Genomic DNA, 22,662 nt, shown 5'->3' on the forward strand with positions numbered 1-22,662 from the left:
GCGCTACTAGCGTCGGCAACTGGTGTGGCATATGTATAATCAGCGCTACTAGTGTGGGCAACTGGTGTGGACATATGTAGAGGCAGCGTTACTAGTGTCGGCAACTGGTGTGGGCATTTGTGCAAGCAACGCTACTAGTGTCGGCAACTGGTGTGGGCATTTGTACAAGCAGCGCTACTAGTGTCGGCAACTGGTGGGGGCATTTGTACAAGCAGCGCTACTAGTGTCGGCAACTGGTGTGGGAATATGTACAAGCAGCGTTACTAGTGTCGGCAACTGGTGTGGACATATGTACAGGCAGCGTTACTAGTGTCGGCAACTGGTGTGGACATATGTACAAGCAGCGCTACTAGTGTCGGCAACTGGTGTGGGCATATGTACAAGCAGCGTTACTAGTGTCGGCAACTGGTGTGGGAATATGTACAAGCAGCGTTACTAGTGTCGGCAACTGGTGTGGAAATATGTACAGGCAGCGTTACTAGTGTCAGCAACTGGTGTGGACATATGTACAAGCAGCGCTACTAGTGTCGGCAACTGGTGTGGGCATATGTACAAGCAGCGCTACTAGTGTCGGCAACTGGTGTGGGCATATGTATAATCAGCGCTACTAGTGTCGGCAACTGGTGTGGGCATGTGTACAAGCAGCGCTACTAGTGTCGGCAACTGGTGTGGACATATGTACAAGCAGCGCTACTAGCGTCGTCAACTGGTGTGGGCATATGTACAGGCAGCGCCACTAGCGTCGGCAACTGGTGTGGGCATATGTATAATCAGCGCTACTAGTGTCGTCAACTGGTGTGGGCATATGTACAGGCAGCTTTACTAGTGTCGGCAACTGGTGTGGGCATATGTATAATCAGTGCTACTAGTGTCGGCCCTGGGCCATTATGTAGTCATATGCAGGTGTACTCGGGGCATTGCGTGGAGCATAATGTGTGTCGTAATATCATATGGGCATTATGGTGTGCGGCATATTGTGTAAGGGGCATTACGCTTTGTGGCATAATACATAATGGGCATTATGATGTTATTAGTACTTTTATAGGGTCACGCCTCTTCCCCATGAAGTATCGCTCCTACATTTTGCTGCGCGCCTTCGGCGCGCACTCTCCTATTTTTAGTGCAGTGGTGGGGCAAGCACCAATTTCCTTTCTGGCACAGGGTACCAAAGTGGCTAGTAATGCCACTGGTTCTGGCATAACTAGCCAGGGGGAGCATCCTGTAGGGCTCCTGATATTATACTGGGGAGCAGCCTGTGGTGTCCTATTATTGGTTTTTTTTTTTTATTAATACATATACGAAAAACCTCCATTTAACGATACGCTGTTACTTATGGGCCGGTGCTCTGGACTTGCCCCCCAGGCTAAAAGTTGCCAGCCAGCCCCTGGTAGCACTCGAGATTTAGACACTGGTCAGTCCCAGAAATTTGGGATGATGGTTCTCCACAGGGTCAGTAAGGGGGCAGAGCTGTGGTGTGTCATCGGGGGGCGGAGGAGGAGGAGCTTGAAGCTGATGCTGCCTCCTCTTTACGGTGTGAACGGGACCCGGGTCACTGGCCATAAATCATAAGTATTAAAATTGCATTCCTGTTTTACACATTTATGCATTTTTTGTACTTTTATATATTTAGGGAAATATTGGGGCTTATCAGGGGCGTAACTATAGTTACCCCCCCCCCCCAATCCCCCACAGACTTACGTATCTTGCTGGTCCCGGCGGCGCCGTTCTTCTGATGAGGACCACCACAAAATGGCCGCCAACATATAGCACACTGTTCTCTGAAACTGTCTGCTGTATGGGGGCGGCCATTTTGTGGTGGTCCTCAGCAGAAGAACGGAGCCGCCGGGACCAGCGCGATAGGTAAGACTGCGGGGTAGGCAGAGGGGGTTAGCATGGGCGGTGGGGGGGTGCTTGACGGGGCGGCGGCGGGGGGTGGGTATGGGCGCCCCCCCCCCCTAACGGCGGGGGGGCGCCCAAAACGTAGCTACGCCATTGGCCCTTATTCTTGTTCACTCGCAAAGGCAGATTCCTTCTCAAATGGACAAAACCATGTGCACTGCAGATGGGGCATATGTAACCTGTGCAGAGAGATTTAGATTTGGGTGAGTTATTTTGTTTCTGTGCAGGGAAAATACTGACTGCTTTACACTGTAATATAGATCTCACTTTGAAGTAAACCCCCACGCAAATCTATTTCTCCCTGCACATGTTACATCTGCCCCACCTGCAGTGCACATGGTTTTGTCCATTTGAGAAGGAATTTGCCTTGGCGAGTGAACCAGAATAAGTATGGGTTCTACCTGCCTTGTAAGCTTCCAGTCAAGCTGGTGGAACCGATTTTCTCCAGCGGCACCTTCCTTCTGTATTTCAGCCTTCCTAACAACCTTCTTACTCAGCATTACTGAGGAAGTAAGGGGCAGCAGAGATGCGAGGTGGTCAGCAGCCACATATACTGTAGTGTTTAGCCTGTTGGGTAGGCTGATGGAGTGAATCATGAAATCTATGTAGAAAGAATGATGAGAGCACACATAGCAAATACTTTTTCTGATCATCTGTTATTAATTTTTAAACAACATTCACTTACACTGTTTTTAACATGATGTCTAATTGCTTTAAGTACCAGAATGGCCTGGGCTGCCAAGTTTTCAGAAAGTCTTTATAATTAAACTCTGAATTAACTAATGACATTGTCCATGATTTAAAGCCTAACATGTCTAGCATCACTAAACTGACAGCCTAACACCTATACAAATCAAATTCTATCATAGCTGGCATTTACCATTATTAGTAGTGGGAATTGTAAACTGTTGTTGTGTCATAGCTGCCTACCCTCCTGCATTGTGCAGGAGACTCCCTGAAATAAGAGCAATCTCCCTCTCTCCCTCATTAGTCTAGCAATCTCCCTCATTTCACTTAGCCCACATTATGTAGTTGTTACATTTTTAGGAAAAAAAAAGGAATGAGAGATAGATACATTTACATTGAATCATCAGAACCATTTCTCAGCACTTTACCTAGTATAGTAGCTCTTACTAACTGCTTTGGGGCTCATCTACATTTGGATCTATTTGTCATTTTAAAAGATTCCTCTCAGATGCAGCAGTACACACCCACGCTTCTAGATGCCACGTTCACAATCTCTTTTCACAATCTCTCCATATTTGGAACTAGACACACCCTTTGGGTGGAGCATGACACGCCCCCTTAATGGGGCGAGGTGCAAAATTCTATTACCAACTATAATCTCCCAGAAACTAGTTTTTTTTAAAGTAGGCAAGTATGTGTTTTGTTATATTTGTGCTGAATGCAGGATGGAAATTGGTATTAGAAGATATTACTGAAGCTACCAATCACATTCTTATCCTTTATCAAGAATGTGTCACATGTCATGGACAGTGTAAACTGCTGGTGTCACTGAAACTCCAGAGCTGAGTATACAGGATGCCCAGGAGCTCTTTTTCATTCTATTCCCTGACCTCACATTTCATCTAGAAGGTGCCTGAGTGAATAAGATTGCAAAACAATTGCAACCTTGCCCAAGGAAAAGCCAGCCCTGTGATGTACTACAAGCACCAGCTGCCCTTAAATGATCCAAAAGTAACAAGCATACAAACCACACAAAACCTCATAAAGGAGGACTTCATTCTAGTCAAGACACAATATAAATGACAGCACGGATGGTGTAATGGTTAAAAATACCGCCTCACAGCACTGAGGTCATGGGTTAGATTTCCTTCATAACTGTGTGGAGTTTGTATATTCTTCCTGTGCTTGCGTGGGTTTACACCAGGTGCTCCAGTTTCCTCCCGCAATCAAAAAATATACTGTTCGGGTTAATTGACTAAAAAATTGTCTGTGTGTGCGTGTACATGTTGTAGGGAATATAGATTGTAAGCTCCACTGGGGCAGGGACTGATGTGAATGTTCAAATATTCTCTGTAAAGCGCTGCAGAATATATAAGAAACTATAAATAAATATAAATGAATGAGAAAAGGACAGCCAATCGGGGCAGTTTCATGACTAATTCCTCTAGCTGATTCTTCCTCTTGTTCTGGTTCTGGTTCCCTCCATGACAGGTGCTCTGCAATCTGTTTCATTGGGACCAGCCTAACCTGGCAAAGACTGGGGGATCGTTGCATATTTAATGTCTAGTATCTCTTTGCATCAATATAAGTTTTATGGAAAGCTTTATGCGGGATCGGGATGAAAGGTCAACAGTCAACACCAGATATTAATGAGTATCCTGTAGTCAGCTGGATATACTGTATTTAGTGGCAGATTACCCGGATGTGTGGGGGCCTCGGGGCAACCGCCCCTGTCGCCCCAAGGCCCCCACCCATCCGGGGGCCCCCACACCCGCCACCCCACTGCTGCGGCTTGTAAGTTTTAATTCCCCTTTAAAAAAAATCAGAGTTCGGCGGACATCTCACACCGCCGCTGAACTCGGGCGACATTACATCTCGCCCCATGTGAGAGATGTGGGAGTACCATTGGTTATTTTTATTTTTGTGTATGCTAGTAATATTCATTATACTGTATAAGAATATTTATATCATGAAACCTATGACAATCAGAAAATAATGTATTTTGTTTTCCTTATTTTGTTTTAAACCTCAGTGGGAGCCACTGCCATCTATCTCTATAATAGGATTAAGTGAGTAATTGGATTACTCTGCTAATCCCCTACTTTATTGTTCTATGTATTGTATTGCAGCTGAGAACAATAGGATAGCCATGGCCTAAGGAAGATAGATGAGATAGGCTCCTACTGTATATCACGGTTTTCCAGGTTACAGTATACATAAATATACCTCATATATAGTATTTTATCCAGTAGTGAAATATCTAACTATAATCAATTGTGTTACAGTCAACACAGTATATATTACAATATAATGTAATTGTAACTATGGGACTGATATTTGGAGTCTGTATATAAGTTTCCATGCTGTATATGCAAACAGTATACAGTATGTTTCTTATACAGTACTTGAGGCATTTGGCCTGTCAACAGAGACTGTGTTCAACTCCGTACCTCAAAGTTCGGCAACACCGAATAGAACAAAAACAATGGCTTGGGTATTGATATAATCCACTGCGCCATAGGATTATATTAATGCCCTACCCATTGTTTTCGTTAGCTTTCTTGTAGATGTGGTGACATCTTTTGGGTTTTAATTTATTTTAGGCAGCATAGCGCCCATATAAGTTGACTTCTACACTCCTTTTTTCCCATCTCTAATTACTGCTGCAAAAAGATCGGTACTTGTGTATTATCACGGCGCCCATCGCATTGCATGCCACTAATTAAGGTGTGCGATGGCATGCGATGGCGTGCGATGGGACCCAATTTGAGCCTTTCCCCGGGAGTGAGTATACAATTTTAATATCGAGTTGCATCGCATTATAATGGCATGCAATTCGACACGATCATGCCCGATTTGGGCTTATTCCCATGTTAAATGCCCACCCAGACCCGATTTTTAATTGTATACACCCTCTCTCTATCTGGGCAGTGGCATTCTCCTCTCAGGCGACTGCAATTTATCACATTAGCAGTCAGAACTGAATTAGCCCCAATTTCCGTGGCACTTATAAATGTTTCCCACTACATAAAGCCAATAGGGCAAGTGTAATTTCTACATTTCCACTGATTTTTCATTGACAGGGCTTCAAAATCAAGGGGCAAATGTAATAGGGTGTAAGTATCAGAGAGTGAGAGAGTTACTTTTTTTTTTTAAAGCGGCATCAATTACATGGCAAAATCAACCTGTTTTTTCAGTGTAAATGATTGCCGCTTTAAAAAAAATGGGAAAACTCTTCCAAAATCTCTCACTTTCGGACTCTCACTTCCTTTTACATTTGGCCCAATGTGTATCATGCATTTAATCAACAAAGTATCACTTTATGTTATAAAAGATTTGGCAATTTGCTGCTTTAAATGTTTGTACAGTATTGATTGTGTGCAATTCAGGATATATATATTTTTATTTACATACTATATTATTTTTGTATATTTACAGAAAAGTTGGGAAATGAATTGGATCTTCTTATTAGCTGGTCTGATGTGTTCCAAGATCATTCCCAGAATTATGCGAAGCATACAAACCCCTTTTGGAATGGCCTTTCTGAATCCAACCCTTTCTTAGAAGATGTGGTTCAAGCCAAGACATTTTCAAAGACTAATGAACATACATCTATTCTGAAAGAGGACCCATTTATGTTATTCAGGGACTCAGAAACCAGAAATTCCATTTCAAGTTCAGGAGATGAACTTGATATAGATCGCGTCTTGGAAAAATCAGCAACAAGGAAATCTGGAAGGTCTAAGAGTGTTTCTCATTTGTATGTTCTGCACGACAAGGAGTCCAGTGTCAATGGTATTAATGGACAGATTTTGGCTCCGGATTTGGAATGGCTCCAAAATGACCGTGAAGCCTATAAAATGGCATGGTTGAGTCATAGGCAACTAACTAGATCTTGTCTGGATTTGGATGTCATGAGCCAGAGTCCTGGATGGGCACAGACACAAGCAACAGACACTCATGTAGTTTGCAAGCTAGATCATAATGGAGGATCTGTGCAGCTTCCAGACTCAGATATAACCGTCCATGTCCCCGAAGGTCACGTGGGTCATGGGGAATACCAGGAGATCTCTTTAAAAGCTTTTCTTGATCCACCACCGATGCTTAATAATGACCTGTCAACAACTGTTAGCCCTCTTCTGGAAATAACATTAAGCAACATCAATACCAATGAAGCTCTTTTGCTGGAGATGAAAATTACTGCTGAGGCAAAGAATGATCCATACAGCCAAGTAATGACTGAGATTGCAACTTTTTACAGTTACAGCAAAGAAGGTCCTTTTGAAAAAATTCCATATGGTTATATTTACAAGAACATGTTACAAATAAAACTGCCAATCCTGAGTCGTATCACGTACATTGTCAGTGCAGCCCAGATCAAGTTGAATCAAAATCCAGCCAGCAGTGTTTATAATTACATCCAGAAAAGTTTAACTGTGGCAGTGTATGGACCCAAACACATTCATCCAGCATTCAATACAGTTTTAGCGATTGTGGGACACAACTACACTCCAGACAAAATTACAGTAGATGACCTCAAGAGACGTGGTAAAAGTATGCCCCCACTGGTGTTTCACCTTTGGGGAAAACACCCGTTTGTACTTGAGCCTTTTCAAGACTTGTCAATTCAATTTGTTACAAAAGAATCCAGTTATTCAGTGAAGGCAGATAATAATGAGATCAAGGAACATCTACTGAAAACAGGTAAGATGATTCGGACACAGTTTCCATTCTCCTTAAAAGGTGGCAAAGAAATTTGTGCATTTGTTTTCACTGTTCAAATCAAAGACACTCAAGGTTCATCGTCAATATCCGAATTTGCAGTCAACACTCCAAATCCTGCACCTAAAATACACTTTACTCCAAAAAGTCAAACTCGCCTACAAAAACGTAAAGAAATCATGTCATCTCCCGTCACGCTATTTGTAAACACTGTCAAATATCCCAAGTTCCAAGATAAAACATTGAAGATACACAACTTTGCTGTGACCTTAAAGACTGTCCTACGTCAACAGAAGATTGACTACTTCTTGGAATATTTTAAAGGAGACACCATTGCACTTCTTGGTGAAGATAAAGTAAAGGCCATTGGTCAGACCAAAATTAAAGACTGGTATGTGGGCGTTTTGAGGGGAAAGGTTGGCCTTGTACATTGCAAAAATGTTAAGATTATATCCAAAGAACAAGTCATTGACTTTTCAGATGCACATTTTACAACCAAAATGCTTTTGGAACAGATCGCAATGCCATTTAAAAAACTGACTTACATATACTCATCGGTACTTTCAAATGTCTCTGAAAATGTTTATGACTGGAGAAGCTTAGCGGATGTCCTTGGTTATTCACACTTGTCACTTGACGACCTCTGTCATGCACTTCCGGAGAAGGAATCTGAACGTGTTTCATCCGTAGTGAAAAAGCTGAAAGAAGATTGCCATGCTGACACCAAAACAAGAAAATTCCCTTATGAACTTATTATGGTAAGTACTCAAGTTTTGTATTTATTAATACTGTAAAAAAAAGTCCCGTGTTTGGAATTTCGTAGTTTACCCACTGTTGTAGAAGCGGGTGAACTGTATTGACTGATTTGTCCATTAATAATGCATTCCTGGAAGTGGGTCCTACACAAGATCACTGACTTGCAGATTTTTTTTAGAATATATATATATATATATATATATCACGTTAGTTTTTGTCTGTTTTGAATTCCATACTTTAAAAATACAATAAGAGTAAATTATTTCAGTCTTCAATAAATATTCATTCTCAATATTTATAGCACAGACCTGTTTCATTTAAGAGATGCACTTTTTAATTTAGGAGATACAATGGATGCTCCATGGCATAAAACTTTGGAACTTTAAATTGAAAATAAATTCTATTTAAAAAACAATTGATAAATCCGTAGATAACAGACACTGCTTGCATAGATTTATAAAAGCTTGTTCATTTTTGGAACACAGCCTTTAAAGTGACAGTAGATCATTGGTTAGTACTTTATCTCTTTCTAATTTACCTCTCTCCAAGCTTTGCTAACTCTCCAAGTTAAAATGACTGCCCATTGATGCATAGTGATACAGTAAATTTCTATGAAAAGCTATGTCATAGGCACTAGAGTGGTTGGTGGACTAGTGGTTGTGTTTATCAGCTGCCACAATAGTGTAGATATGCCAATCTCCAAAATTTGGAAACGAGAAAATACTTCTATGTGGCGTTAGACAACACAACACGATAATGAAATAAATAGTTATTTATTGATTAAGGTAAAGGAGTCGGTTTGTGGAAGCTGCACAAGGTTATGCTCACTTCATGCGGAGAGGGTCAAGTGAGACCCTCTCACCATGCTAGTGGGTTTCGGCCTGGGTCGCCTAAGACCAGCTGTAGTGGACGTTTGGTACACTGGTATGGGAGAAAGTGTCCGTTCTTGCTGGTGGTGCTCCCCTGAGTCCGTAATAATTATAAAAAAAGGAAGGAGAGGGAAAGTGGACTCTTTTTGTGGGGCACTCTTTGAGATATTAATTATTAAAACTTAACTTTTATTAACTTTATTCCATAAGATATTCTTGGACTGACACATAGGTGGATGTCCAACAAACAATGAAGACAGGTACAAACAAAACATACATAGATTGCAGTGAGCTTGGCAAAATATACGCTATGCAATGCGAATGAAAAAGGATGAGTTCTAGTAAAGTGGAACTAACTCGTGGGGTTCAATAAATTTGATATAGAGTTTTGTTCACTAGAACTCAAATTATAAGGATGTGCCTAGTCTGGCAATTAGCTCTTTTGACTAGGGATCGTTTGAAGGGAAATGTAATGGTAAAAGGGTGGTGTTCCCTTGTTTGACTGCGGTGTATTAAAGACATCTAGGACAGGTATTAATATATTCTTAAATGTAGATTGTGAGTGAACAAAAATTGTGTTCAAATGGCATATGTAGTATATTATGCCCCCGTTTTAATTGTGCTACCAATAACTCTGTGTAAGACAGAGGGTTTGGACAGTGACTTATGTTAATATTTTGATATGTGTATCAACTACTGTATCTCAGATGGCTGACACAATTTTTTGGCTAGGCAGAGAATAAATAGAAGATAAACAGTGGATTGTCTAAAATTGTGGTTCTATGCAGGTATCATGGCCACATACTGACACCAATCAAATTGGACAAGAGTTGTACGGTGGATTAATTCACTCTTAAGCTCTATGCCGACACAAACATTAACGTCCTTGGTAGCACAAAAATCAGCGCTGCCAGAGGTCAGAGAGAGTAGTACAAAAGGGAAAGGCAGGTTGCATCCAAATGTTTTCAATGGTCAAAAATGGGTGTACAAAATCAAACTCAAAATCACTGCTGGTTTGAGGAGATTTGTCGTCTGACTCAACTCAGAGGATTCAACAATCATGAAATACAAATACGAAATATATGTCAGATAGTAGGTCAGATTGGTTCAACAATACAATACGTCACCTAGTTTGGTCAAATTGATTTACCAGTAGATTGCACCAACTTGCGCCGTACACACCATTGATTGGATCAATTTGAAGAGTACATAAGTAATGTCAATTTGTGTCAGATTGTCTCAGTTGGCACTGGAAGATTATAAATAGGTTTGCCAGCGATTTGTGTCCAAAGAAAAAGCTACTTAACAGTTGATTGTGTCAAAGTTCGCTTTGTGTCCATTCACTTTTTGCAAAACAAGACAATTGTACCATATAGTTACTGTTTAGGTAACACTGTTTCTATGTTGTTCTATCTAAGGTTAAGGTGACCTTTCAGCAAGACGGGGAAGACCTGCTGCTTTCACAGAGTCTTGCAAACGTGTATAGGACTCAGGATGAGAGAGCCTTGTCCCGTGCTGTAGGGTCAGAGAGAGATAGTGTCACTTCTGCTATTGAGGGATCTGGTGGCCCATTTGCATTGGTGCTATGCCAGCATTGCAATACAAAAAGGTTTGCCTGATGTCCGCAATGAGAGAGTGTCAGAAAGAGAGAGATAAAGAGAGCGTATTGTCACTCAAGTTGAATTGAAAGGGTTAAGGTAGCACACGCAAAATCTGTGTACCGTGTTTCCCCGATAATTAGACCTACCCCGATAATAAGCCCTACCCCAGATTTTGGACGCTGGTCCAAAATAAGCCCTCCCCCGAAATTAAGCCCTATCATTTTCCCCATGTAATTTTATGTATTCGATATGTGTAGCCCCCGCTCAGCCCCCGCTGACTCCCGCTGACCCCCGCTGCCCTCCGCTGCCCTCCGCTCACCTCCTCTAACTCATGCCCGCTCACCTGCAACACCGCAGCTCCCGTTCCCAGGGATGCATTGCGGTAGGCGTGACGTCACGTGTTGCAGGTGAGCGGGCGTGAGTGAGAGGAGGTGAGCGGAGGTCAGCGGGGGTCAGCGGGAGTCAGCGGGGGCTGAGCGGGGGCTACACATATCACGCACTGCAGCGGGAGTCAGCGGGGGCTGAGCGGGGGCTACACATATCACGCACTGCAGCGGGGGTCAGCGGGGGTCAGCGGGAGTCAGCGGGGGCTGAGCGGGGACTACACATATCACGCGGCTGGCTGGCTGCTGCTCACCACACAGCGCCGTCAAGATACCGTTTAAGTACGGTAATAATAAAACAAACAGGTGGGGGCATGTAATTAAATACATTAAATTATCTGGATCACTGGGATGGCATTTCCTAAAGGCGCAGTGGGGCATTTTGTAAAGGCACAGTGGGGCATGTAACATGGAGCATCTATTAAAATAAGCCCTCCCCCGAAAATAAGACCTATGGTCTTTTTTGAGGAAAACAAAAAATAAGACAGTGTCTTATTATCGGGGAAACACGGTTACCTTCTGCTTTTAGGAAGTCATGTTCCTACAGAGGACTTCAATAATGAGAGTGGAGCACAGATTCGCAGTTGTGGCAGTAAGAAAGGGGAAGGAAACCGCTGCTACTGCTGCCGTTAGATAACAGCTGTCATGGTGTTCGTATGGAACAGAGCATGCACAGTCTGTATAAATCAGCAGTGAGAGGGCGGTTGGAAATACCTGTCCTGGAGAGGCTGCTTGGGTAGGGAAGAAGGTATGCCGGTCCGAGTGGTGTCTGGGAATCCCTGCTATTGGAGCCGTCCATGTACAGCTAGGATTGCTGTGCAGTCAATGTGCTCCTACACCGCCGGCGCCGGCGGGTAGTATGACGGGATGACGCGCGTTTCGCCTTCCTACGGCTTGATCACATCAATTGATGTGATCAAGCCGTAGGAAGGCGAAACGCGCGTCATCCCGTCATACTACCCGCCGGCGGTGTAGGAGCACATTGACTGCACAGCAATCCTAGCTGTACACGGACGGCTCCAATAGCAGGGATTCCCGGACACCACTCGGACCGGCATACCTTCTTCCCTACCCAAGCAGCCTCTCCAGGACAGGTATTTCCAACCGCCCTCTCACTGCTGATTTATACAGACTGTGCATGCTCTGTTCCATATGAACACCATGACAGCTGTTATCTAACGGCAGCAGTAGCAGCGGTTTCCTTCCCCTTTCTTACTGCCACAACTGCGAATCTGTGCTCCACTCTCATTATTGAAGTCCTCTGTAGGAACATGACTTCCTAAAAGCAGAAGGTTACACAGATTTTGCGTGTGCTACCTTAACCCTTTCAATTCAACTTGAGTGACAATACGCTCTCTTTATCTCTCTCTTTCTGACACTCTCTCATTGCGGACATCAGGCAAACCTTTTTGTATTGCAATGCTGGCATAGCACCAATGCAAATGGGCCACCAGATCCCTCAATAGCAGAAGTGACACTATCTCTCTCTGACCCTACAGCACGTGACAAGGCTCTCTCATCCTGAGTCCTATACACGTTTGCAAGACTCTGTGAAAGCAGCAGGTCTTCCCCGTCTTGCTGAAAGGTCACCTTAACCTTAGATAGAACAACATAGAAACAGTGTTACCTAAACAGTAACTATATGGTACAATTGTCTTGTTTTGCAAAAAGTGAATGGACACAAAGTGAACTTTGACACAATCAACTGTTAAGTAGCTTTTTCTTTGGACACAAATCGCTGGCAAACTTATTTATAATCTTCCAGTGCCAACTGAGACAATCTGACACAAATTGACATTACTTATGTTCTCTTCAAATTGATCCAATCAATGGTGTGTACGGCGCAAGTTGGCGCAATCTACTGGTAAATCAATCTGACCAAACTAGGTGACGTATTGTATTGTTGAACCAATCTGACCTACTATCTGACATATATTTCGTATTTGTATTTCATGATTGTTGAATCCTCTGAGTTGAGTCAGACGACAAATCTCCTCAAACCAGCAGTGATTTTGAGTTTGATTTTGTACACCCATTTTTGACCATTGAAAACATTTGGATGCAACCTGCCTTTCCCTTTTGTACTACTCTCTCTGACCTCTGGCAGCGCTGATTTTTGTGCTACCGAGGACGTTAATGTTTGTGTCGGCATAGAGCTTAAGAGTGAATTAATCCACTGTACAACTCTTGTCCAATTTGATTGGTGTCAGTATGTGGCCATCATACCTGCATAGAACCACAATTTTAGACAATCCACTGTTTATCTTCTATTTATTCTCTGCCTAGCCAAAAAATTGTGTCAGCCATCTGAGATACAGTAGTTGATACACATATCAAAATATTAGCATAAGTCACTGTCCAAACCCTCTGTCTTACACAGAGTTATTGGTAGCACAATTAAAACGGGGGCATAATATACTACATATGCCATTTGAACACAATTTTTGTTCACTCACAATCTACGTTTAAGAATATATTAATACCTGTCCTAGGTGTCTTTAATACACCGCAGTCAAACAAGGGAACACCACCCTTTTACCATTACATTTCCCTTTAAACGATCCCTAGTCAAAAGAGCTAATTGCCAGACTAGGCACATCCTTATAATTTGAGTTCTAGTGAACAAAACTCTATATCAAATTTATTGAACCCCACGAGTTAGTTCCACTTTACTAGAACTCATCCTTCTTCATTCGCATTGCATAGTGTATATTTTGCCAAGCTCACTGCAATCTATGTATGTTTTGTTTGTACCTGTCTTCATTGTTTGTTGGACATCCACCTAGGTGTCAGTCCAAGAATATCTTATGGAATAAAGTTAATAAAAGTTAAGTTTTAATAATTCATATCTCAGAGAGTGCCCCACAAAAAGAGTCCACTTTCCTTCTCCTTCCTTTTTTTTATATTTATTGATTAACAATATAAAGGTGCGTACCCACGGTACGATTTATGTTCCGTAAGATATCATATACAATTCCCCAGAAAAGTCCTGGTGGTTAAAAAGCATAAGATTTGTGCTTAAAATAAGGTACGATGTGCATAAGATATAGCAAACGATCTGACGTCACAGCTACACTACACTATACTATCTTATGCTTTCTAGACAGAATTGGGTTGCATGTTCACCCAATCAGCTCCCTCCCATACGACCTGCGTGCATACACACGGTAAGATATAGTGCACTATCTAGCATGCTATTCGAAACTGGCTAGATAGTGTGCTAGATTGTGCACTATATCTTACCGTGGGTACGCAGCTTAACAATCATTTACCATATAGGAAAAACAACAAAAAAAAAAAGAAAAAATATAAAAAGAAAGGGTACATGTTTCCTAGCACGGCCACACCGATTTCCATCGGGGTGGTCGTGTCGGAAAAATCGCGTCAGTCGCATCGCATGCGACCAAATCGCATGCGATGCGACCGACCCCATTTTTAAATTGAATCAAATGTGAATGGGGTCCCTGGGACCCGATTTTACATTGGATTCAATGTAAAATATTCCCTAGACCCCCAATTTTACACCGTAAACCCCACCCCACGATTGACGCCAACCCAAAGCGTGGCGAGCGCAGCGAGCCCGCGAGGGGCGGCGGTGCGCATCCTCCGACCTTTCATTCCCCGACTATCCACATTGGCGTGGAGTTGAGAGCATAAAGTGTGGCGAGCGCAGCGAGCCACCGAGCCCGAAGCGTGGTGAGCGGACGCGTATAACTTCACAGGTATACACGTCCCCTCGCGGGGCTCGCTGCGCTCGTCACGCTTCGGGCTCGGTGGTTCGCTGCGCTCGCCACACTTTATATTCTCAACTCCACGCCGACGTGGATAGTAGGGGAATGAAAAGGTCGGAGGACGCACACCGCCGCCCCTCGCGGGCTCGCTGCGCTCGCCACACTTCGGGTTTGCGTCAATCGTGGGGTGATGACGGGGCCATATATAATGTGAAATGGGTCATATTGGCCCATTTCCCATTGTTTCCTATGTGAGATGGACTTAATCAAGTCCATCTCATCTTGTGCCATTATAATGGCACAAGACCGACGCGATGCTCCCGATTTCAATGTTAAAAATTATTTTAACATTGAAGCCTGAGGAAAAATCACGGGCATCGCGTCGGACGCGTCGGGGGGCATTGTTAATGGTCGCGACTGACGCGATGCCCGCGATTTCGCCTTTGCCGGCAAAATAGACCTGATTTCAAAGGAAATCGAGTCCATTGCGGCCATCGTGTACCTTAACTTTAAGGTACACGATGCCCGCGATTGTGGCCGTGCTAGGAAACAAGTACCAAAGAAAGTAATATTGTTTTTTTTAAATATAAAACCAATGGAATATAAAAAATGTAAACTATATATATATATATATATATATATATATATATATATATATATTCACAGTATATCTGGCTCTCAACCAATTGAGAAATAGCTTGAACGGGTGCCCCCTACAATCATCTGTAGCAGAGCCCAGTGATCACACATATGAGACATAGAAACTTCAGAAATCATGTAATTTCAGAAATGATAACAGTGACTACTTCATTTCTGAAGTTACTTGAATGCCACTAATCTATGTCTCATATATATATATATATATATATATATATATATATATATATATATATATATATATATATATATATATATATATATATATAATAATTCAATACAGTCAATTACTATGCAAGCATAGAACCTCCCCGGGTTAATTATATTAATTGCAAGACCAGACAAATAACACTATTTCTAGTCTACATATTGCATACCTCCCAACTGTCACGATTACAGCGGGACAGTCCCGATTTTCGGGTCCTGTCCCGCTGTCTTACCCGCGGCAGGCATTGTCCGGCTGCGGGGGGTGGCAGTTGGGAGACCCCCCAATCTAATAGAATAGATGCTGTGCGCATGCGCACAGTGTCTATTCTCGTATGAAAATGAGGTTGCGGCTAATTAGCATAAGCTGTGCCCTCATTTGCATACGCCCCGCCCCTTTTTCGGAGTGTCCCAATTTCCTTAACACAGAAGTTGGGAGGTATGATATTGCATTGCTTGGACTGATTTGAAAACAATGACGAATAAATCAATGGAAATCATGTTGTTTTTTTCCCCTCCAAATTTGCATACCTAGGGTCTGTTGAAGATGGACTGTCAGGGATTGGTGGCCCGTCTCACACAAGATACAGTCATTCTGACTGCTGCCGTGCAACTGGGTGTGCGCTGGAGGGAGCTGGCTGAGAAACTAGCCAGGTTTACAAAGCAACAGATTGAAGCCTATGAGATCCCTCACCAGGGGAAGAGTGGAGAAGTTAGTTTGCAGGTACCATGGCAAATCATATTACAAGTGTCGCTTTTTTATTCACTTAAATAATGTAATGTTACCTATTTTTCATCTGTCCGCAGCAGCGGATGATAACATATATCACATGCTCTGAGATAGGGTGTAAGGTACCTATTTCTCTATCCTAGCGGCGTAACTATAGCACCGCAGCCCCCCCGCAGGGGGCGCTATGCATGTGGGGGCGCCGGGGGCTGCGGTGCTATAGTTAAACCCCCCCTCAGACTTACCTATCGCGCTGGTCCCGGCGGCTCCGTTCTTCTGCTGAGGACCACAACAAAATGGCCGCCCCCATATAGCACACAGTTCTCTGAAACTGTCTGCTGTATGGGGGTGGCCAATTTCTGGTGGTCCTCAGCAGAAGAACGGAGCCGCCGGGACCAGCGCGATAGGTAAGGCTGTGGGGGATAGAGGGGGGGTTTGCATGGGCGGCGGGGTAGGGGTTACTCGGCGGGGCGGCGACGGGGGGGGGGGCGCCCAAAACGTAGCTACGCAACTGGCGTGAAAAGCTAAATGCAATTAAAATTTCCCGTCTTATGCAACTTATATAAAATATCGCATAACTCACAATGGGGACTGCAGTCTGGACCAATTTCCTAATCTCTGACAAAGCTCACCTCGTCCCCTAAAATGTATTTATCCTTTGGGGAGAACATCACCAGAGAGGGATCTTCTGATTCCTCTCCAGCTGGCTCCCTGTGACTAGCCTCCCTGATAGCCTTCATAACCACCAGAATTAAAGTGATAGCGAACATTATCACTTTACTATAAACTCTCCGACCAGAGAGGCTCTTATCGGCGCCACTGTGCAGGCATTAACTTATTATTGTATTTCTAGGTACTTATGTAATATCTGGGCTCCCGATTTTTTCATCGCATCGCATGCAATATAGTGGCATACAATTCATGCGTTGCGATTTTTCATTGTAAAGATTTCATTGTGATTTCATACCCCCACTATCCAACTACGCATGGAGTTGACTTTATATAGTGTGGCGAGCGCAGCGAGCCACCAAGCCCGAAGCCTGGCGAGCAGTCGCAGAATACATGTAAAGTAATCCGCGTCCCCTCGCGAGGCTCGCTGCGCTCGCCACCCTTCGGGCTCGGTGGCTCGCTGCGCTCGCCACACTATATAAAATCAACTCCATGCGTAGTTGGATAGTGGGGGTATGAAATCACCCATGGGTGACTATACAATAAAAAAATCGGGACTTTACAATGAAAAATCGCATCGCATCGCATGCCTTAATTAGTGGCATGCAATGAAAAAACCGGGCGCTCAGATAATACACAAGTACCGCGTACTATAGGATGATAGCAATATCATTGGGATTGATGTGCAGCACCTATGTTTGTAGAAGCGTGCCTATTGAATGTATACTCTGAGTGATGTAGGTGATTGAGGGCCAGATGCACTAAGCTTCAAAAGTGATAAAATGGAGAGTGATAAACCACCATCCAATCAACTCCCGCTTGACATTTTTCAAACACAGTCTGTGTAGCTGATTGGCTGGCTGTTTATCACTCTCCATTTTTTCACTTTTGAAGCTTAGTGCATCTGGCCCACAGTATGTTGTTACAAGGCAGCATATGAGCCCCACATCGGTCCAGTGTGTACCTGGCTTTCGAAAAGCTGCAGTATCAGTCAGTAACACAAGCCCAACTAGCACTTGTTTCAGACATAGAACATCTCCCAGCTATCATTCCCGAACTATGAAGATTTGTAGTACACTTGAGGACCTCTTTATTATTGCATTCCAGACCTGATAATTATAATTACGTAACACCTGGATGTATTAGACTACACATGTATAATTCTCAAGGCTCCTGAAGAGAAAGGGGCTTATTTTCAGATTTCAAATACATTTCCTTCTGTTGACTGATCACCCCCGAATCTCTCCCTGCAGATGATGTGGAAGCCCGCTTTCGACTTTCTCCACACCTGGGCGGCGCACTACGGAGAGAGTTACAGAGATGTGTTACAGGACTTGCACTGTGCATTGGACAAGATGAAGTATCCCGTGACCAGAGAATGGAGGGAGCTCAGCGGAACTCTCATCTTTGTCAACTGCCTAGAGATCCTCCGGGCAACTTCATTTTCTAATTCCATGGATTAATTCTAAACTGAATTGATGGAGTATTTATTTACATATGCGTGAAAACATGCATATAACTTGTACGGAGCTGTACTTGCAATAATATTGTGAAAACAGGCACGGACAGAGACTGCTGGTAACAGTTATACAGACGGTTTTATGCATGAAACAGCAGATACTGTTTGACTTTAGTACATTCCAGCCCACAAGTGCCATAGCAACCCAAACAGTATTCCAAAATGACAGGAAGACAAGTGCACCAACATATTTACAGTATATAAAGTACAGTATAGTACGCAAAGGTCTTTTTTTTAATTTAATGTCTGTAGAACAATGTTTTTATCAGGTTTTTCAATGTATGCCTATATATCTGTGAATACATTTAGAAAGTATTCTTTTATAAATGCCTGATTAATATTGATACTGTGATAATGTCCTTTAAATTATATTGTTTATCTACTCCATGTTTATACTGTGATAATCTCTTGTACATTACTGTATACTACGGTTCATACTTGCCTACTTCTCCTAGAAGTAGGAGACGAGATGCTGCTGACCAATTTCAGGGTAGGCTTGGGCTTGTTGCGTCCTTTAGTATTGTCTCCCCGATCCTGCCAACCTCAGGAAGTGAAGTGAGCAGGGTGGGGAAGATCATACCTAGTGAGATTCTCAGGAGATCCACTCACTTACCCAGGGGTCCTAAGGGCTACCCAAAAAAATTGTGACTCTCCCGCATGCTATAGTCAGGGCTAGTTCAATGTTTTTCAGCACCCTTGGAAAAAAAATCAGTTTTAGAGGATCTCAGGTGAACATATGGAGGTTGCATCTTAGAAGTTCAACATTTGCCGTTGTTGCAAGGGACAGCTCTTAACGCAAGAGCTGTCCCTTGCGTTAATGATCGCATATGTTAGAGCATATGCGATCATTAAGAATGCGGTGACCGGCGAAGGGGGGGCGAAACAGGGCTGTGTATGTTAGAACATCCCGCCCACTATCTTTCTCTCTCTGCTGGTTCACTATTACCTCTGTTCCACTCACAACGATCACAACATCATCCTTGTTACTTGCAGCCCTGACCACATTAGCATGGCAGCATATTTGTACAGTACTGAATTATATACATGCCAAGTTCCAGGATCACCGGACTGAACACTGTGACCCTATTTACCACCTGGATTCACGTTTCTCTGCTCTGAAAAAATTCATTATCAGAGGAGGAGATTCAAATATCTGCAAATTGGGTAAAAATTGTTTAATACGGTTAAAAATGCCACAGTTCGCAACTTTTTTCTATTTGTTTAGAACATTACTTTAGTACAGGTCTTAATAGGAGTGGATTTTAGTTTGCAAATACAGACACAAAAAAATAATCTGTATTATAATGTAAAAAAATGGATTGCATTGAACATTTTCCCCAGAATACCCTTATTTATGAATAATAATGTATTTATAGGTTATTAACTAGTAATTATTGGGCAATAAATACATGGCATTTATGTCTTTGTTTTGCAGAAAATTGGGGTAAATGATGTGGGGCATATGATGTGGTGTTGTATTGATTAAAAAATATATAATTTCTTTTTAAAAAAATCCTGTTTAAAAATCACTGCAGACACATTACTTTCACCAAAGACACCCTAGACACCGTTACTGGCTGAAATACACTTCATGGTCATTTTTGCACCATTTATAAAAATTCCAAAATGAAACCATTTGACTCCATATAACAACATGTTTTATGGAGTAAATATAATGGAGCATATAACCACCAGTCTCGCTCCACCGCATCGTCACAGAGTGACGTCATCAGACACTGCCCTCTGCAGAGTATATAAATGACATTCCCAACATGGCGTTTCTAATGTAATTGTGCAAGTTTCTTGAGAGTGCTTCATGAAAATATTGCCCAAAATGTCATATAATATTAACTCCCATGCTCAGCGCTTGGTACCCAGGTCTAATTGACTCCCCCTTTGTATGCGTATGAAGCTTGGAAGGGATGCTTACATATCCAGTGAAATTGCAATTTGTAAATACAATTAACAGTTGGATTTGATCATTTTTTTTATTATTGTCTGGTATTCTGGAATAAATCAGTTTAGGTAAAAATTTTATGGATTTTGCCATTTGTTGAAAGTAAAATGACTGTACATTTTGGGAAAATAATTTGAATGTCTTCACTGTGGTGCTCAGTGTATCAAGCATAGGAGAGGCTGTTATGCTGGGATATGGTCAGGATCCTGTGGTACTGTAAGTATTGGGATAGGGATAGGAACTAGGGGGAAGGTTAAGGTTGGGTTGCAGGGGTGGGAGAGGTTAGGGTTAGGCTGCAGGTGAGGGGTGAGTTAGGATTAGGTTGTAAGGGTGGGAGAGGTTAGGGTTAGACTGCAGGAGAGGGTGGTTTGGATCAGGTTAGGCTGTGTGACTGGTGGGTTGCTTCTGTCGAAATCTTGAATGTCAGGATTGTGACTGCCGGGATCTTCAACCCAAGATTATAGATTGTATCATGGTTAATACTGTGTTAACTACTTGTGGAGCTGCGTTTCCTTGCAATGGTGAAATTAGTAGCAAATGACACCACTAAACTCTGCCTATAAAAGACTGCATATGTCAAAGTAACTTGTGTTAAGGTTCTTTTTAGACTTTGAACTATGAATGTTTTTGCCATGAATATTCACATTTCCATACTGTGCATGTGCTCCAAAATGCATCTGTATTAGATATTTCTGCATTTCAGATTTGTGGCAAGTTAAGCACAGAGAGATGTTCACATTTATTTATAAAAAGTATATATTGGTGCGCTCTGGGGTAGGGGTTGGTGTGTACAATAATGGTGTATAAAAAAGTCAATATTGGCCATTGCAGTCGAGTATTGTCGATTTAAAGTCCCTATGTAGCTGTAGGATAGGTGTTCCTAAATAACAAAAACAAAATACGGGATCCCCCTAGCGCAGGGTTAGCCAACCAATCAGAGGCAAAGAGCCAAAAATATGTTCTGGTAAGACAAAGAGCCAATACCATGCAGAAATGGGTGTGGTCTAGCTCATGAAAGACCACATCCCATTTTAAAATGGGTGGTGGCCTACATACCGATCGAGCCAGTTTCATCTATCTGGCCGGAGTGCCATATCTTTCCATTTCGGTGCCCCATTCACTGAGAATGGGACACGTGTGCATTTGAGACAATCGTGCGCCGAGACAGAAAGATGAATATATGAGTATAGATTAAACTGGCTCCATCCGTATATGTATATATGCATATATATATAATGATAGATCGATCACTAGATATCGATCAATAGATAGCGGGTGGTACCAGGGTACACAGAGTGGCACTCAATGGACTTCAAACATCAGACATTGCAGACCACACCAGCAAGTAGTTCTAATGTGTCTGTAATTTAATACTGTTATCAAGGACAATCAAAAGCAAAATGACACTTCCCTAAATAGTAGAAAGACACCAATGCAGGACGCCAGTGTTGCCTGACTCGCTCCACAGCGGTGCCACCGAGTGACATCATCAGACACATAGCATTGTTATTCCATATCATACTGTATATAAATGTCTGAGTTTATACATTTTATAATAAACTGTTTTTATGCTGCCTGTTCTATCTTCTGTAAATAATGTTTATATGTTTTCTATGGGGTCATTCCTATTCATCGCAAAGGGTACGATGGGCGCTGAAATCAGCCTCACCTTGCGCAAAACTAAACACTCGTTCGTGAATCCCAAATGTAAAGTGCGGCCGCTGTCGCAATGACTCGCACCCGTCTCTTTTGTGCATTTCTTCTAATATGTTTTTTTTTTTTTTTACCTAATGATGTTATTTAAGACTCAATATTCTGTTACAGCTGTCTGTACTAATAAGGTAAAACATAAAATGCTAACATACTAATAATTGTAGTAAGACTTGAAACCTCACTTAAAGTATAAATGTGGGAGGCACGGAAACGCCCAGTTCTCCTTGTATTTGTAAATCCCTTGGGGTGAGGCCAGCTTGTAAAAGCCTGTCACAGGCAACCATTGTCTCTCATCTATTTTATGTAACTCAAATTGTCTGTGTAAAAATGTTTATATAATAAATACGTGTTGTTATTACTGTAAATTGGGGATTGTCTTATATCTGTAATTTTCAAATGATCTTCAACTGCTGTTTGCATCTTAGATTGTCATCGATCAAATGAGGAAAATCCTTGTGTAAAATGAATGTATTATCCCTTCAGCATTTGGGTCAGGGATATTATAAACTCTAAAATGAGATTGTAATTAGTGTCCTTAAAGGCTAAACGTCTTCTGCAGGTTAATGGG

The 22,662-nt window shown here is 42.4% G+C and overlaps 1 protein-coding gene across 1 annotated transcript in view; it reads left to right on the plus strand.

Annotated features, from left to right (window-relative positions):
- MACC1 (MET transcriptional regulator MACC1) overlaps positions 1-22,426 on the plus strand; it is a 42,062-nt gene extending 19,636 nt beyond the window's left edge. The window contains exons 3-5 of the mRNA XM_083189138.1: positions 6,025-8,066; positions 16,045-16,233; positions 18,159-22,426. Of these exons, the coding sequence (XP_083045264.1) occupies positions 6,025-8,066; positions 16,045-16,233; positions 18,159-18,368 (2,441 nt within the window). The 3' untranslated portion in view covers positions 18,369-22,426. The remainder of the gene's footprint in view (positions 1-6,024; positions 8,067-16,044; positions 16,234-18,158) is intronic.
- The last annotated feature ends 236 nt before the right edge of the window (positions 22,427-22,662 follow it).

This window comes from Crinia signifera, chromosome 5 (genome assembly GCF_055691185.1).
Source record: "Crinia signifera chromosome 5, ASM5569118v1, whole genome shotgun sequence".
Lineage (NCBI taxonomy): Eukaryota > Metazoa > Chordata > Amphibia > Anura > Myobatrachidae > Crinia > Crinia signifera.